The sequence below is a fragment of the Melospiza georgiana genome, chromosome 3 (genome assembly GCF_028018845.1).
Source record: "Melospiza georgiana isolate bMelGeo1 chromosome 3, bMelGeo1.pri, whole genome shotgun sequence".
Classification (NCBI taxonomy): domain Eukaryota; kingdom Metazoa; phylum Chordata; class Aves; order Passeriformes; family Passerellidae; genus Melospiza; species Melospiza georgiana.
This window is the reverse complement of record NC_080432.1, coordinates 33,112,923-33,130,454: the sequence shown is the minus strand read 5'-3', so window position 1 is coordinate 33,130,454 and position 17,532 is coordinate 33,112,923. Positions and strand designations below refer to the sequence as shown.

The 17,532-nt window shown below is 36.3% G+C and overlaps 1 protein-coding gene across 1 annotated transcript in view; it reads left to right on the top strand.

Annotated features, from left to right (window-relative positions):
- SPATA17 (spermatogenesis associated 17) overlaps positions 1-15,790 on the top strand; it is an 87,067-nt gene extending 71,277 nt beyond the window's left edge. Inside the window, exon 10 of the mRNA XM_058020993.1 lies at positions 15,086-15,790. Coding sequence (XP_057876976.1) covers positions 15,086-15,166 — 81 coding nt within the window. The 3' untranslated portion in view covers positions 15,167-15,790. The remainder of the gene's footprint in view (positions 1-15,085) is intronic.
- The last annotated feature ends 1,742 nt before the right edge of the window (positions 15,791-17,532 follow it).

Sequence of the window (17,532 nt, the reverse complement as noted above, 5' to 3'; positions counted from 1 at the left end):
TTGTTTTCATTTTAATTAGAAAAAGCTATTATCCAAGAACATTTTCTAGTATGGTGTGGTACTGGCTAATGAATGTGCATCTGAACTGTCAGCTTTATTACCTTTTAAAACTTTAAAGGCCATATTTACCAGTGTGCTTTGTGACAGGAGTTACTAATGTACACAAGAAATGCTAGCACATATTTGGAATATCAGATTCCTAGTTCTCCAGCCAACCTCAGTGTGTTTTCCTAGGCAATACAGATCTCACACAATGTGGCAGCCAGAAGGGAATTATTAGATGGGCTTTAAGAGTTTGCTTGTCCCAGTCCTCGTTTCCTTATGAGCCATGTCAGGGATAATAAGGGTTGTTGCCAAAGTGGGATGCACTCCAGTGGCCCCCAGCCCATGACATGGCTCCTGTATGGTTATTACTGCTGGCATGTGTTGAGGTATCTATTCAGATGCTCCAAGTGGACCCTTAGTTTGAGTTATCAACTATCTGCTTCCAACAAAACACTGATTTCTCTCACTTTTCTTTTGGTATTCTGAGTTCTGAACCAAAACAAATAATTTAAATCTAATTATCTGGTCCAATAACAATATATACTGTACTATAAATGAAAAGTCTGTCTGTTCTACCCTGAACATATATTTTCTGCTCTCAGAAGAACCACTTGGAGCCAGAATGCTGCTGTAAATAGTGATTACCTTCCTCCACATAGGTTGATTCCCTCAACAGCATTACTCTTTAGAGCTGTGAGCTCTGTGGAGCTCAGGTGTTTGGCTCTCTGATTAGATAGTACAGAAAAAGAGCAGTGTTGCCCAATTTAATATCACAGAAGAACTTAATAAGCAGGCGGTCCTTGAAACTGGGTAACAAAAAGTATCTTAAAGTCAGTTTTGCAACTTCTACTTCTGATCTCTTTCTCTTTTTAATTTTTTTTGTAAATGTCATAATGTACTGTTGAGAAGGAAAGGTATTGAGGAAAGCAGAAGTGGGAGTGTGCCATGTTCAAAAATGGGAACAGCAGACTACCTCTCATTCACAGGCTAGAATGAAGTCTCTCTTATGAGATGCGCCCATTTAATTTTTCTGGAAAGCAAACGACAATTCCTACTTCTGACAGTTTACATAATGATCTTTCCAGGTTCCTTGTGACTCTGACTTATTTACAGAATTACATTTTGTTGTGAAGATCACTTTCAGAGCTCTCACTGGAAAGGTTCTGAGTTGTAGATTGTTTCCTTTGAGAAAATCCTTAAAATCACCACTGTTGTGTTGCTTTTGAAAAATGCTATTATTGATATAAAATTAATAATTATTATTAACTATCATTGAGCTTTCAAATTATATTCTTGGTTGTAGAAAGATGGCAAACACTGTGAAGCAAATAAAAACATGCAGAATGTACCCTTGGCTAATGTTCAACTAAATGCAGAAAAGAATCTGTGCATAACTGGAAGCTGGAAAAACTTTCTAGTGGTTGCTGATGAGTCACAGGGTCGGATGTATATCATTTTGTAATGATAAAAAAATAATAAATAATAATATAAACATTGCATAGTAACAGACCTAGGTCTGATTTTGAAGTAATGCAACAAAGTAGTATCTGAGAAGAGTCAAACCATTCAATTATTTGCATAGGAAGAGATACTGTCACCACTAGTCTAATCAAATCCATTCTAGTGGTTATTTATAAGGGTTTGTGGGCAACTAGTTGAATATTTTATAAAACCTGATTTTCAGTTCTGTAATTTCTCAGCGGGCAGATGCAGTCCCTTGATGATGATCCAAGGCTTTGAAGAATAAATTTATTCGAAGGGGAAAATTAGATGGCACTTATTATACTGTCTAACTAGCAATCCTCTGTCATTTGTCTGTTGGATGATAAATGTCTTGCTTTGCCTACCTTCCTCATTTAATAATGTAACTTGCATTTAGTGGTATAAAAGAAAACCTCGCATTTTTAGTAAGAGTTAACTTTAACCAGTATTTCTGTGAGTGAGATGTATGTATGTTTAGGCTTTATAAATAATTCCCATTGTACACATTGCTTAAACGTTTTAAAGCCTCTTATTTAATCAGAAACACTTTAGAAATAGAGTATCTTGCCCAATTCCTTCAATATATGCTTAGTGTGCATTACAATAATTTGTGGCACAACTTCAAATTACAAAAAAATCAGTTAATCTAGAAACAGTAGATACTGGGGTTACGCCTAATTTATTCATATTGGTTTTAGGTGTTGACTGTTTGGATATGATTTTGTTTGTTGGAGTTCAAAATCCATACACTAAACTAAAGGGAATTCCATGCCCTTGCCTTTTCATATCAGTTTTGCATAGACTGTTCAGTATTCTTGGAATTAAGTAGTTTTTTTATATGTATGTCAAACATAATGTATTTCAACTCAATTCAATTTGCCAAATTATTGAATTAAAAAGGCTATATTTTGAAATCACTTAAAATTCTTTATGGAATTTATCTGCAAAAGCAAGCTACTTATTATTTGATAATATTCACCAAGACCTTGTTTGTGCTTATTAAATGGAGTTGAAATTAGAGTAGCCAAAAGCTTTTCACAATCCTCTGAGAATTACGTGGGCCATACAACTGTTGAAAGCTTCAGGTTTGAGAGCTGGTCCTCAGCCCTAGCACAACTGGGATACATCCATGGAGCTGGGCCAATTGGCATGAGATAAGGATCTGACCCATAATGAACATAATCAACATGTAAATTCATGCCATTCAGACAGAATGTTCTAGGAAAAATGGTGTTACCTATTTTCTCAGAAAAGTTGACTTGTAAAATCTCATCTTTAAACATACATTGCTGGTGAGTTTGAAAATTGTGGTCTAAGATGAGAGACACATATTTGGATGACTTTCTTGCAACAGGTTCACATAGGAATTCAGACTGTTGAAATGATGTCTGAATTAGAGATTTTGCTACACTGACTCATTATGATTGTATAGTTTTATAATTTAAATGCTAATAACACCTACTGGTGTTCTAAGATATTATGCCAGATATGGGCCCAGGTTGAAAGAAAGTCTGTAAGTTTGTGCGTTTTTTGTTTGTTTTGATGCTCTCTCTAGGGAGCAAAAGTACATTATTCTCAGCGCAGTAGGACTTCAGGGCATAAAAATGGATTTTAGAGGAACCTGCATTCCTTGTACAGGAAAAACCACAATAACAGCTTTGTGCTGTTATGTTGGAATGAATGAGACATGGGAAGTAGCACAGACTGTTTGTTGTCTTAATGGTTTGACGTAAGATTTTACTGCTTATTTCTTCAAAATTTATATTATGAATCAATTCTGGACTAATTTGCCCCATTTTAAATCATGGAATGATATCCACTTTGTAATACACTTCAGTGCTTATTCATTTAATGCAATGAAGAGCTGGGTTCAACATGCCCTTTACCAACTCAGGTTAAAAGGATATTCTACCATGATAAGCTGTATTATTTCTTCTGTTACGGCTTTTGTTGATAATACTTGTAGGAAAAGTAAAAGGCATATCCACATGAGGAGTGTTTTTATGAGTAGGTGATTTGCCATGTGTTAATGTTCTAGAATGAAAGTTATGGAATTATTCAGGACTAACCTTTGGAGTTCAAATTCGAACTTCACATCCATATAAACAACCTTACAAGCTTTGATGAGTTAATGTACAGAGGTAACCACACCTGAGGTAGAGGGGTAGGGTACAAAGGCTGAAGCACACGGTACCAGTTTCACAACTGTCCTGGGTTTTTTTCTCATAATGAGATTATTTGAGAAGGTATTTACATTCTGATTGTGGTAATAAAAAGTAATAATATTCCTGGCTTATAGCTTTGAGACATGTCAGGATTTCTCACCTGTAGTCATGTTAAGGAATGGCAGCATGTACCAACCAAACACCCTGCTCTTTTAAAGAATAACTTGTTAGATGTGAGAGCCTTAAACTTAGAGGGCGGGGGGAAGGAAAAGGAGAAATAATAAAAACATTGCATATTGACAGACTTTGTGCACTAATGCAAAGCTGCTTGATTGAGCAGTGTAGTGTCAACCATGTCTTTCTTCTAATGCTAAAAGTAATGCACATAGACAGAGTGACAATCAGAATACAGCCTCCCATCAGCTGTAATTAATCTTTTAGTTAACAAAGACTAGAAAAGCTTCTCATCAGCCTCTTCTGAAGTCTGAGGCACTCTGTTTTTTGATGTTTGCATTCTGAGTAAAATTGTCCCCACCAGTTCTAACAAATTGAAACACCAGGCTAATTATGGCAGCTAATGAAGTGTGTGGAATGGTCACAGCTTGTCGTGAAACTGTTCCTTCAGCTCAGATTAGAGTTTCATCAATCACTTTTTTAAACTGATCCAGAATTGCTTCTGCCCAGTGCTTGGCATTTTTAATGCTGTTTCTGTAATTGGTTTTTTCCCCAAAGCTTAGGCTATTTTTTGAAATATTACATTCTCAGGACAGGACTTACAAACTCCAGTTTATAAAAAAACATCTCATTATTGCCTCTATCAGCTGATCAAGTGCTAGAAAGCTAATAAAAGAAGCAGAAATATAAAATTTGATATATTGCTTTTAATCCAGCTAAAGGTAGCAATAAAGCATATACACATATATGTATATGAATCATTATTACTGTGGGCTGGATGTACACTGCAATCTCCTGAGACATGGTTTGTGGGCTGGATGGTTCAAATCCCACTGAAAGATCTAAATGAAATGAATGACTTCGTCTTAGCTTATTTCCTAGTGGATTGTGGTCCTTCATATATCACTCAAAGGGTTTGGCATGATTTGTAGTTTTTGCAGATGCCCAAGCCTTTGGCAAAAGGAAGGCCAAAATGTGTTGCTATTTAAAGAATTTCCACATTTCAGTTCAAATCTGAAGTCCTCAGAGAAGTATGGGAAACTTTACAGTATAACTTACATTGCTACTACATTGTCAATGAATAAATTAGCATATATAACATTGTAAAAATTCCCAGTTCCTCTTCACTTATAAGATATAATCATACTCAGCTATACATTCAAAGTTCTGTATAGACATTAAAGGCATAGATATTAAAGTCTCAGGCTAAATTCTTTCCTCAGCATGGCCAGCACAGTTGAATCTAGTTCCGAAGTTATCCAGCTGAAAAATGAAACAAACTTTTGCTTATGCACCCCACAGACTGTTGCTGCACAAGTTGTTGCATTTAATGTCCACGTAACATATATTCATGTCAGAACCAAGGCAGCGCGGATTTAGTTTTTGAATTGTTCAGCAAGCTATTTTTAAAATTTGTGCCAATAAGTGTAATCCATGTAATTTTTTCTGTATAATGTTTAATCTGTAGCAATGTTTGGCTATAAATAGTAGCTGTTCTTCTCCCCAAAGCTTCTAGTCAGCAAGTTTGTCCAAACTCACTTCACGTCAATGCCAAAACAAGTCTGCGGCACCGGAGTGAGTAATCACTGTAGGTGATGCTGTTCCTGAACTGTATCAAAGAACTGGTGGATTTACATAGAAGAAAAAGTGCCACTGAAAACATGACGCATAAAGAAGATATGTTATCATATAAGAGTAAATACAGACAGAAAAAATAGCAATAGGTATTAGTCTAAAAGCTTTTGTTCCCATTTTATTGATTAATGAGAGCATGTGTAAACACTGGATGGGAGATGAGTAGTTTCTCTAGTGTTAGCCCATCTGCAAAGTAAGCTTCCTGCAAAATGAGGCAATATTCATGTTTGATAATTTCTATCTCTTCTGAAGGTAGCTTGTATTTCTGGAGGAGAAAAGCTGGTTTTCTCTTTAGCTTTCATCAGTGCTAGGACACACTGCTGACTCATGTTTAGCCATTCGCCCACAAGGACCAGCAGCTCCTTTTCTGCAGAGCTGCTGCCCAGGGTGTGAGCCTCCAGCCTGCTTTCCTCCAGGATGAGTCTGTGCCAGGTGAATTTGTCCATCCTGTGTTTTGTAGGGTTCTGTCAGGCCATTCCTCCAGCCTGTCTGCATCGCTCTGAGTGACAGCCCTCCAGTGTCTCCATGGCACCCATTACGCTGTGTGATCCAGGAACCTGAGGAGAGTGCATTCCATGTCCACCTCCAGGTCTCTGAGGGAGATATTAAGATAGGCCCCAAGACAGCACCTGAGGAAATATGTTGGTACCCAGGTCCAGTTGAGGAGAAGCCATTTATTGCTACCCTTTGAATCTGAGACTCCAGGCAGCAATTACATCTATTAGTCTGCACATCTAGACTATAATTTACCAGCTTGGTTAAAAGGATTCACTGAGACATTGTGTTGAAAGCCTTGTTAAAGCTCAGCCAGACAGCATCATCCACTGTTCTCCTTTGATCTGCATATCTAGTAATTTAATCACAGAAAATAATCAGGTTAGAAAGTGTCATCCAGAACCATGGGAAACCAGATTAAGTCTAGCTGAAGTACTGGTTTTGTCACATATCAGAAGCCAAATAAGATAAAAAATACTTTCATTTGAGGATTTCAACTCAGAATTTTTCCTCCTTAACTCCTGGTGGCATGATTTTGTCAAGTTATGTAGAGTTGCAGCTTGATCTTGGCAGGTTAAATATTTTCTGGCTTTAGTCTAGCAGGTTAAAAGTGGTTCTGAGTTTTTCTTGGCAGTGAACACTTGGCACTGGCTTATTTTCAGCTGAAAAGAGAATGTGGTAGTTGAACAGATTAGACAATGAAGGGGGCAGCTTACAAATGGCCTAAGTCAAGATGTTCATCCCTAAGTGCAGTAGTTTCTCATGCAAGTCTTGTTGCTAGTGGAGTGTGTGTGATGGACAGGACAAGAAGCTGGTTTAAAAAATACTGTCGTAAGAATATGTCCTTTACTTTTTTCATCAGATGCTTTTTAAGTCTGTGGGTTTTTTGTACACAGGAATGTGTGTTAGGCTCCACCTCAGATTTAACAACTTCTTTAAAGGCCTATATATTTCTTATTAGAGTGTTTTTGTTCTTGACAATGTTATTTATAAATCTTAAATAGATTAAGATGAACTTCTACTCCCCTCTTCAGAGATATTTTGTTAAAATACACTGTAAGAGGTAGATATTTGCATGACAATAGCAAATAAACGCCTCTTGGGATTCTGAATACTTACTGAACTATTTCAACTGCACATTTGTTTTTTAGCCCAGATTCAGTAAAGTTCAAGGGTATCCAAGTATGAAATAGCTTGCAGGGAAACTCACATTGGTTTCTTAATTTAATTTACTTGTAAAAAAAAGGCTACATAGTGAAAAAATAGAGTATCATCTTTGGCAATTTTGGTTTATATACAGACATTCAGAATAGAATTTGGGTGATATTGTTTTATAACATTGCCTAAAGTATGGTAGAGCATGCACTGTATCTTTGTGCAGGAAACTATACTTGTAATGTTGAAACTGACTCTGAACAGGTCTCAAAGTACCTGGAAAGTGTCTACATCAAGGCGACTTCTTCTTCTGTAGGTTAGCTTTATACACTTAAAGAAATTAATTAACTGAACATTTATTTATAAGGGAGACTGCATTTCTTTCTAAAGCATTGCAAAGCTAGTCCCTGTTTGAGAGGAAGAACCAGACAGTGCCTTGGCTTGCAGTTCATTAATAAATGGAATAAATGAACGTAGAGGGTACAGCTGGGAATTCCACCCTTCCTTCCCCTTGGGCAACCACAATGACTGCAGGGTACTAAGTAAATGTAACAAATGCAAATTTGGACCACAAATCTTCATTGCTGGTTATATTACACATGACAAAAAGGACAGCCTAGTTTCAGATCCCAGGTTAATTTTACAGAGGCAATACTTACAGGAAAAAATAATTTACTGGACCAAGTCCTTCCTCTCTTTTCCTTTGTCCTTCCTTACACAGAACTTCATTGGATCCCAGAGATAATTTGCTTGTGAGAAAGGACGTTAAGGGTTGACACATTGGTAGTCCTTAATGAACATGGCTATCACAGAATATCTTACTTGTTTAGGAATAGTTGTGCTTTCCTTGTACAGTGGCTTAAACTATTGCATTTTGAAGAGCATCATTATTTTCTGACATGTCATAGCTTAATTTGTGCAGCTATGAAAGGGGATACACTTTTGTTCCTTTCTCCGAACTGCTTCTAACCATGCAGGAGCTAAAATAGGCTCTTCTCAAGCCTAGAACGCATCCTCTCCTACCTTGCACAGATGAGGACAAGAAGTTTTAGAGCTTGATTGTCAGTTGCCTCCGACTATCTCCAAAGCACAAATTAGCACAATTTAGATGCAGAGCAATGAAAGGAAACTTCAGTGAGCACAGATGAGCAGCAGAACACTCCTTTCTCCAATACTCCAGAAAGGGAGGAATGGAGTTATAATTTCCATGTTTGGCCGTCCCAAGGGAGCACACGTGGCTGTGCTGCTCATAGTTGACACATCCCACAAAAAAGCATTTAAACCTATGTGATTATCAAGTCAGTGGTTTTTCGAACTCATGAGCCATCATTAGAAATCTTTCACAATTTCTAGCAAGCACTGTTTGAGTTTGGCTTCCTCATTTTTAATTCATAAAATAAAAACATGTAAGAGTCAGTGACAGTTATAAATATCCATGAAAAATTAAGGGTAAAAATAATGAAATGTTTGTTACATAAATTAAATAGCAATTAATGTTTTCTCTTTCTGTTTGGAAGATAGGATATTAAAACGGTGTTGTTAAATTTCCTACTGTGAACATAATTTCCTGATTCTTTTTTACAACACATTATCATAATGTCAATAAAAGACTAAAACTAACAAATAGAAAGAAACTTGCCTGATGTAAGTGTAACACAGAAGGTTATACATTTGCCTTTTATGACGGCTATACAATATCATTTTATTTTAAGATCTAATAGCAAGTTGATTCAAAGGGTAAGGCTTACAAAGTCATTAAAGCAAGTAGAAAATTGCCTTTTACCATAGTCACCCAGTCTTTTTAAATCAAAGAGTTTTATTGTTGGTGGTGATGTTTGCATTTGCAGGAGGTAATTAGGGAATGAGTTAGACATCACACTCAGAGCCCTCAAGCTTGTCAACAAGAACCATAAAACTTCACTTGAAAAAAAGAAAAATCAGTGTTAGAAGACAAATTGTAGAGACTAGAGGGAAACAGGATCATAGCATTTTGAGTCAGTTTGACCTTTGCTGTGTCTATCCACAATATGGAGAAACGCATGTATGCTTCCATGAAAACTTTATTGCTCCTACCAGAAGGAGCAAAATGTAGAGATTTTCATCCTGGTAGCAGTAGTGGACAGTTGAAGGAGGAGGCAGAGCTTAGTTCCTCCTTCTCCTCCTCTGCATGGTGTTGGTCAGCTGAATAGGGAAAGGTGCAGTTCTACTCCCTTCATCACAGCAGTGGTCACTTGTCAGCTGTGGGGCAGAGCCCTGATAGGGTTTTCCCTGGGAGTCAATTCCCCTGTGCTGACACAGTGAGATCCAGTCCCTAAGGCATGCTCCAGGCGTTTGTTATTATCTCGTGTATGAAGGGGCTGGTTGACCCAATTGGTTAACACATTAGCTTTTCAATTTTATGGCCTCAAGTCATGGAAGACCTCTTCCTAGATTTTGGGTTTTTTTCTTCACAGCAGAAAGTAAAATTGGCAGTCTGTGCTCACCAGCCACAGAAACAGAGTTATGCCAAACAACTGTGTCCTGAACTTAATGGCTAATTAGCTGTTTAAGCTGTGCCCAAGAAATAGGTTCTGTTGCCCATGGGAAGTAGTGTGAAGCTGTTATTAATGTCCCAGCTCATATCTCTTAGTAAGTCTTATGAGCAGTGCTGCTTAAAGGGACTAAATGTACAACAGGGAATTAAAAATTATAGTACCCCTTTCACTGACTGAAATATTGTAAACTTGTTACACTGGGGCCAGGATTGGTGTCAATGTACTTTGTGTGAAAAGTGCAATAGAAGCATTAGTATTTGACAGGCCTGGTTGAAATAAGTGAAATTAATGGAGCTCTTTTCATATACGACAAGGCCATGGCACCCCTTTCATGCTGCTTACAGACAGAGAAAAGTCAATACTTTTTTATTACTTGATGCTGACCTACATTTTGCACTACAAGTGCCAGGCCCACTAATTGGTTTCAGTTGTGAGAAAAGTTTGCCCCAAAGAAACACTGGAGCAGATAAATCAATCTTTTTAGGGTAGCTTAGTGGGTTTTGAGTACTTGAAATGACATTTGTGTTGTATTGACAGAATGGGTTGTTACACTCATTTTATCATGTCAGAGGGCCCTGTACTAGTTGGAAGTATTGTTAACCAGTATTGATAAATTTGCTGAGAATAAAAGTTAGCTGAATCAACACTTTACTTGTCTAACAGCTTGCTGTTTCTGGTTTGCTTCCTTGTTAGAGACCTCTGTGGATATTAGCAGATCAGGAGGCTTACTATGACAGCTCCATTTAAAACTTTATTTGACTATTACAAGCATTAGGATCATAGGTAACTCTTAAATATGACCACTTAGTGTTTAGCAGGTGGGGTTGTGGACAAGAGCTGAGCAGTGACACTTGGCAGTACTGCCTGGTTTCCAAAGGAGCTGTGCACATGAGATGTCTCTTGACTTTGTGGGAAAGCAGGATTGCTCAATGACTTACCCTACACTAAGAACATTCCTGCTGCAGGGACATTTGTACAGAATTTCCCATCCTATAAGGTCTTGGTGTGTACTTGTGGATATTAGTTTCAAAGTATTGTTTCCTGGTTTTGCTCCCCAGTAGCACGAAGATAGAATTATGATTCCAGCAGCTGTGCCTGTTTTTCAGTTATTCCTTCTGCCATTAATTCCTAACAGAATTTACTTTCAGAATAGGTATTCTATAAAGAGCAGAACAGAAGAGGCCTAATGTCTCTATAAGAGCAACAGATACAATTCCAGCACTACAAAAAAGTTTTTCTCAGATGCAAACTTTTCATGGATTGGTTTGCCTTGGTTGAGATAACATGGTGCCATGGTTGAGATAAATGCATTTATACACTGTCCCTTTAGTGTTTTTCGATTGACTCAGAAGAGGAATCACTGCTCTGAATATCTGCTGTTGATGGAATGTTATATATTTCAGAGAATACTTGTCATTATGCAATTTATATTTGAAACTTCTGCACAAGTTGCTTCTACTAACCCATGAAGGAGTTCTATATTTGTATAGCCTAACACAAATTTAGTCTCAATTCATGCAACCAAATCTTTGCTTGTTCAGCAAACACAAGTTTTGTCATTACAGAGAAAGGAAAAACTATCCTATCCTGTAAGCCAGATAATATGAGTTTATTGTACACTTATTTTTCCAAGTTTATCACACACTTAACAGTTTCATAATTATTATGGACTTGAGAGATTTGATAAGTGAAATTACCCTGAAGTGTGTATGCAGGACCTCAGAATAAATGGTAATAAGAGTGCTCTCTGGCCTTAGAATCTGACAGTCAATCTGCTACTGCTGTTTGTCTGTTCTTGCTTTTGTCTGAGGCAGCTACTTTCTACTTCATTAAATTTCCAAGAAGATACTCAATGATAATTCCTATCTCATTTTTAACTGCATTTTTATATTACAGGATATTGTACAGTACTCTCAAAATTGCTTGGAAAGAAACACTGTTAGTACAAATTTGTTTCTAGAATATCACAGAAGTCATTTTCAAGGGCCTCCAAACCAATCTGAAGGTCTACAAGGTCTTGTTCATTTGCCAGCATTTGTACGTGATCTGTATTTATGTAAGTCTGCATAGTCAGATGAAAAATGTCTTTGGAATTTGCTTTAATAACATTCCAAATATAGACTATGTAACCATTTGGCAAGTCTAATCTATGACATCAGAGTGCTGATTGAGACAAATCTTTGGTGGCTTTATGCCACCTTTTCTGACTCCATTGTTTCGAAGTGATGAGCTCACAAGCTCAAGTATATAATACATTGAAAGGGTCTTGTGAAGCTCTGTCAGCTGAACTTGAGTCACTTACAATTTACTAGAGTGAAAAGAGTCAAAGCTGGACAAATTTAAAAAGGAAGTGTTACATCAACTTTGTTTGGGAACTTCAAAGTAGTTCTCAGTGTTGAGAATTTCAGCTCTCTGATCCTGAGAGTTATATGGTATGATTTAAGAATGCATTGTGGAAAAATTCCATAAAGCTCAGCTCTATGCTCCTGTGCTCCCAAGAGCAAAACTATAGACTGAGCTCACCAATATGTGTGAATTCATATTTGTAAGTCTGTTCATTCCAACTACCAGCAGAGAGGAACTTATGGTGAAAATAATTTTGACAAAGCCTGTTTTTCTCCATTCACAACCTGTGTTCTTCAAAAGGATTATTTACATAGCTTCATAACTTCTATGCTATGTACCAAACAGCCTAAATTCAAGATGATTCCCATCAGAATCAATGAGTAGTGCATCACTGTGCTTCTCTTCATGTTTTCAGTGGTCATTTCACCATTACATTAGATGGACGTAAGAACCTGGCCTCTAATTCCTTTCCCTTTGTGATGTGAGGAAGATCTTGCAAGGCCAGGTGGTGATTTCAGGCCTTATTTTATTTCTCTGTTGAAATCTGATTAAGATCTTTATCTTCAAATACAGAAAAGAAGAAACAAGATCTTTTTCCCAAAATATATTTAGAATTTAAATGCGTGCTATGCAATTTTTACCTAGTATACTTCCTAAATTTCTTTAATTAATGTAACTCTAAAGACAAGAATGCTTTTGTTTATCCACCAGACTCTGTAATGTTCCCTAAATGTGGTCAAACATAACTGCTGTCGTCATAATCAGAGCCAGTTGTTTAAATGCTCAGTTGTGAGTATCTAGTGGAATAGTTTTAAATAACAAGATAAACAGTACAGCTGCCAAACCAAAGTAATCTTACACTGAGGGGGTGTGTGGCACAAGAAATTTCCTCTTTGTCATTTTGATTTGAGTTTGAAGCTGGACCTGGGCTTAGTTCCAGCTCAAAACCACTGTTCACTTCAAAGGCTCCTAAATCGTCCCAAGGAGCTAATTTTGGCAGCCAATTGTTTTTGTTTGGCCAGGAATCCTAATAGCAAAAGCCGTCTGCTCCAGCAAATAAAGATCTCTGCCATGCTCAGCCTTCCCATTCCTGATTTTATCCTGATAGGGGCTGCACAGGTTTCACTGATTTCCCTGTCTCACCCAAAGCTCACCACTTGCTAAACTGTTCACAATTTGTTAACCTGTATGTAACTGTCCTGCATGTAAATTAATGAGATACTTTCTGTTTTAAAAATAATAGATACCATGTTCTGCTCTGAATTACTGCTTAATCCTAAATTATTGCTGGATTATCTGCTTGCTTTCTCAGCAACTAGAGCTGGTTTGTTGATTTTTCCTTTCCCATGAACAGAATTAGTCTGGTTAATTTACTGAATTAAATATAACTAGCTTTGCTTTAGAAGGAAACAATTTGCAGTTGTATTGGAGATACTATAATATTTATTAGAATAATTATATGGACAAAGTTTCCTATGGTAAGAAGGTGCTTGTGATGCTGAATAGACACTGAAATTTAGAATATTGTGCCATTCTAAAAGTTTAATATCAAAATATGCAAATAGGCTATTTCTGCTGAATAAAAAATTGGCCAGTATAAGGCATAGAGAAGCATTAAAAAGTAAATCTTGTGAATCCTTTAGGAATGGGATACTCACTTTCACACCCCACACGGATTATTTAATTATTTAATTTTGAATGTAGGCCTACCTTGCTATTTTAAGATTTATGCACCAGAAATTTGGAGGAATCATAGTAAACAAATTTAAGTGTGAGATTTAAGAAATTATATGTTCTCAGTTTGGTAAAGTGCAATGCAGATGAAAGGCAGGTGGGCACAGTCAGTGTTTGCATGAAGCTTACTCGAAGTCAGAGGTGCTCTATACAGCTGAACTGTGCTCTGTGAAGTAGCAAAATCCAAATTGTCCAGGGAATGATAATTCTGTTTCATGTCCTTAAAAAAACTAAATTATTCTCTTTTAGAGATGAAATGAAACCTTTCAGATTGGGAAATGTGTTGAAAAGATAAAACTTTTCCCTTTCTTTAACTCATGGCCTCAGACATTCCATGAAGATGCTTCAATTTCTTCCACTTTCACAGAGCTACATGTTGGCAATAGAAAACAGTACAAAATATTCAGAACAACTCCTTAAAAATGAATAATCAGATCCTAGAATGCTGAGAGTTCAGCTGTGGCATTTTTCTAAAAGTAAAAACAATTTTAAAGCAAACCAAGTATTTTCTATTGTTATACTATCCTCAGTACTTCAGGTTCAAGGAAATAATTTTATTAAGAAGGTTTTAATACCTTTATCTTAAATACCATGAACTTGCTAATCATTTACCATGAGTATTTTTTACTAAGTAGACAAATCAAAATATGATTTAGAACACTGTTTTACTATCTTGTTTGTTGGCTGAATTTATGTTGTACTCTTAAGGCACAGCTTCACTTGTGTTTCCCTTATTCAATTTAGATTTTCAAACATTTGCACTAAAACATTGAATGTAATAAGCAAGAAATTTACCTTGGGGGAAAAAACATGTTCAGGAATCACCCTGCTTCTCCTAAACAATTTGTTGCAACTAGTGCTTAATTAATAGATATAAATTTTTTGAAAATATTTTCTACAGAGCTGTTTTAATACCTCTATTTCAAAGTTAACCAGGGTAGAAAAGTTTAAATATAGCAAGACTAATGTGCTTTCTTTAACCTGCCTGGTTTCCAGGGAAGAGAATAAACTTTTGTATACCATGTATACCATTATATTTTGCAAATATAATTTCTAGAGCAGGAAATTTCTGCAGTTCTTCTAGTTGCTGAGAGTTTGAAATACATATTTGCTTTCAATTAAATCCATTCTTTTGCTCCTCTTCAAGGCAATATTCATATAATGTAAAAACTGTATATTTAATATTCACTATTTTGCATAATTTGTATTCTATCTATATAATGAAATGTAACTAGAAGACAATATTTAGAACTCTAAAATATCTTTTAAAAAAGCCAAACCCACCGAAGCCTAACATAATTTTTTTCTCTCTTTTTTTAGGACTTTGAAACACTGTTTTCATCAATTGCTCTCTTCGAAAAGTTTGGAAAAACTTACTCCAGCACTGGGCAAATACTGTAATTGTCCTGGAGACACATGGAAAGTAGTCAATAAATGTATTTCAGCAAATATACAGCATTATATTTGTCCTGGAGACACATGAAAAGTAGTCAATAAATGCATTTCAGCAAATATGCAGCCGTATGTTGACTAAATATTCCATAAAATACTCTTTTTGTGATGGATACTGTGTCTGAAGTAGTTTTAATTGATTTTGCTTGAACTTTAGGCAATATGGCTTCCAAGAATTATCAAAAATGAATTAAAAAAAAAAGTTTTATCTTAAAGTAATAATTTCTGAAAAAAACTGTATTTTATTTAGTATAAATAATTTAGAATACAAAATCAGAGTCATCAAGTGAAATACTCAGAATCACATTTATTTATTACACATTTGTAAATGAGCTTAACACTAAAAAAGGAAAAAAGTGTAAAATTTATCTCTTTTTTTTCCCGTCACAACAATAAATGTATCTGGTTCATCACTGTTGTTCATCATCCTCAGTGTTAGGTATCCTTGACTGATCCGTGACTTCAGAAGTGCAGGATAGGCATTAAATGGAAGATAACATATTTTAAATCCTGTTAGCATTTCTGTGGGTGAAAGAACTTGAGTTTTAAAAAAATAAAAGTTCTGATAACACATATGCCTTATTACTAGGTCAGTTTTTCTATTTCCATTTAATTGTCTTTATCAGTACCTGTGCATTAACTCCTTGTCCTGTATGCCGTGACTACAAAATTGTGTGATGCTTGGTCAGAAGAACACATTTGAGCACACAAAACTTATCCTTGTTTCCTCTGTTCATTCCTGCAAAATACTGAGTTTCCTCAGAGCCCATCCACTTCAAAAGGCTCAAAGAATTCAGCATCACTTTGATATCTAAAGATCAAATTACAAGCTAATTCTTAAAATCATGTGAGTGGATTTTTACAGGAATTTTATGCTGAATTTTCTATGATACCATATTTGCTTTTCATGTCATTTGACTATATTTTAATCAAATATTGATTGTTTATCTGTTACTCAATGGTAGGCTTTTTAGTACTATTTTAGTACTTTTTAGTACTATTTTTTAAATGTGATTCTTATGGCCTCTATAAATGTGAATAAAACTTCCATGCGTGTTTGTATGAATACTTTCTGAACCTGGTCTAGTGGAAGGTGTGCCTGCTCATGGCATGGACATTGGATCTGGATGATCTTAAAGGTCCCTTGCAACCCCAGCCTTTCTCTGATTCTATAAACTAGGAGTCACAAATTTCCTTTCTCTAGGTTTTCACCTGTCAGGCTATGTGAAAAAGTTGTACTGCTACCACACACCAGAGTAAAAGCCCTTCCAATTCCATTCGAGCAGGTTGCAAGAGCAGGCACTGTGCTGTACTGGTATTACTTTTTGGAGTTTGTTATTCTCAAGCTTTAAAAGGTTTATTTCTGTTATGAGAAATGAAGTCTGGGAAGCGGGAAGCAGCAGCCCCAGTGGCTGAGTTTCCCAGATAAGATTTAATCTGATGCAATGTATCAGAGTGCTTTAGTTGTTCCTGGAAGGGATTGAACATGAGACACTTGTGCAAAACTGTTGATGAATAAAGATGGCACAGTAATTTTTATATGTGAGAGCTATCTATTTGATTGCTTCAGCTTTAAGGTAGCTCATCACAGTAATTCACCCTGCGTTGCCTCTTTAACTTCATACCACAGTTTCCCATCAGTCCGATTGGAAATGGCAATGCCTTTATCAGATTAATATTTCTTTCCCTTTCTTCCTTTCAGTGTCTCTGCCCCCAGGACAAAGCTGAGCCTCCCATGCAGCCTGTACTGCAGGGTGGTAGTGCTCATGGCTGAGGGGCCAGAGCACAGAGGGAGATTAAACCCAATGCTTCCAATGGGAATTGTTTGATACATACACACTTTTCCTCCTCTTGCCAAAAAAAAGCCCAAAACTTTTGTTTCTAAGCAGATAACCAGAAATGTTCTTACACAAAACCAGATCTGTTTACTTTATTTGACAAATAAACATCCACAAAGTGAGGTTTGGATTTTGGGTGTCTTTTTCAAGTTTCATTTCACAGGGAATCCAATATTCTGTATCTGGAGTTCAAACAGAATTTAGGTCATTCATGGATATATAGCATCCAAACTATTTTGTGTAGCCACAGTATAATCCCAGAGTCCTTTCATTTCTAATTAAGTGCATCAAACATTTATTTATATTTACACAAACCATTTGATAATTATTCTAGAGGGACCATTTTTTCTGCTGTCTTGCTTAAATCAAAATGTTTACAAGTGGCAAACTTGCAGTTTCAGCCAAAGCCCATTAAAGCTGAAATTTTTATATTTCTATTCACTGCAGTGATATAATGAACAAGACAGGAAGAATTTT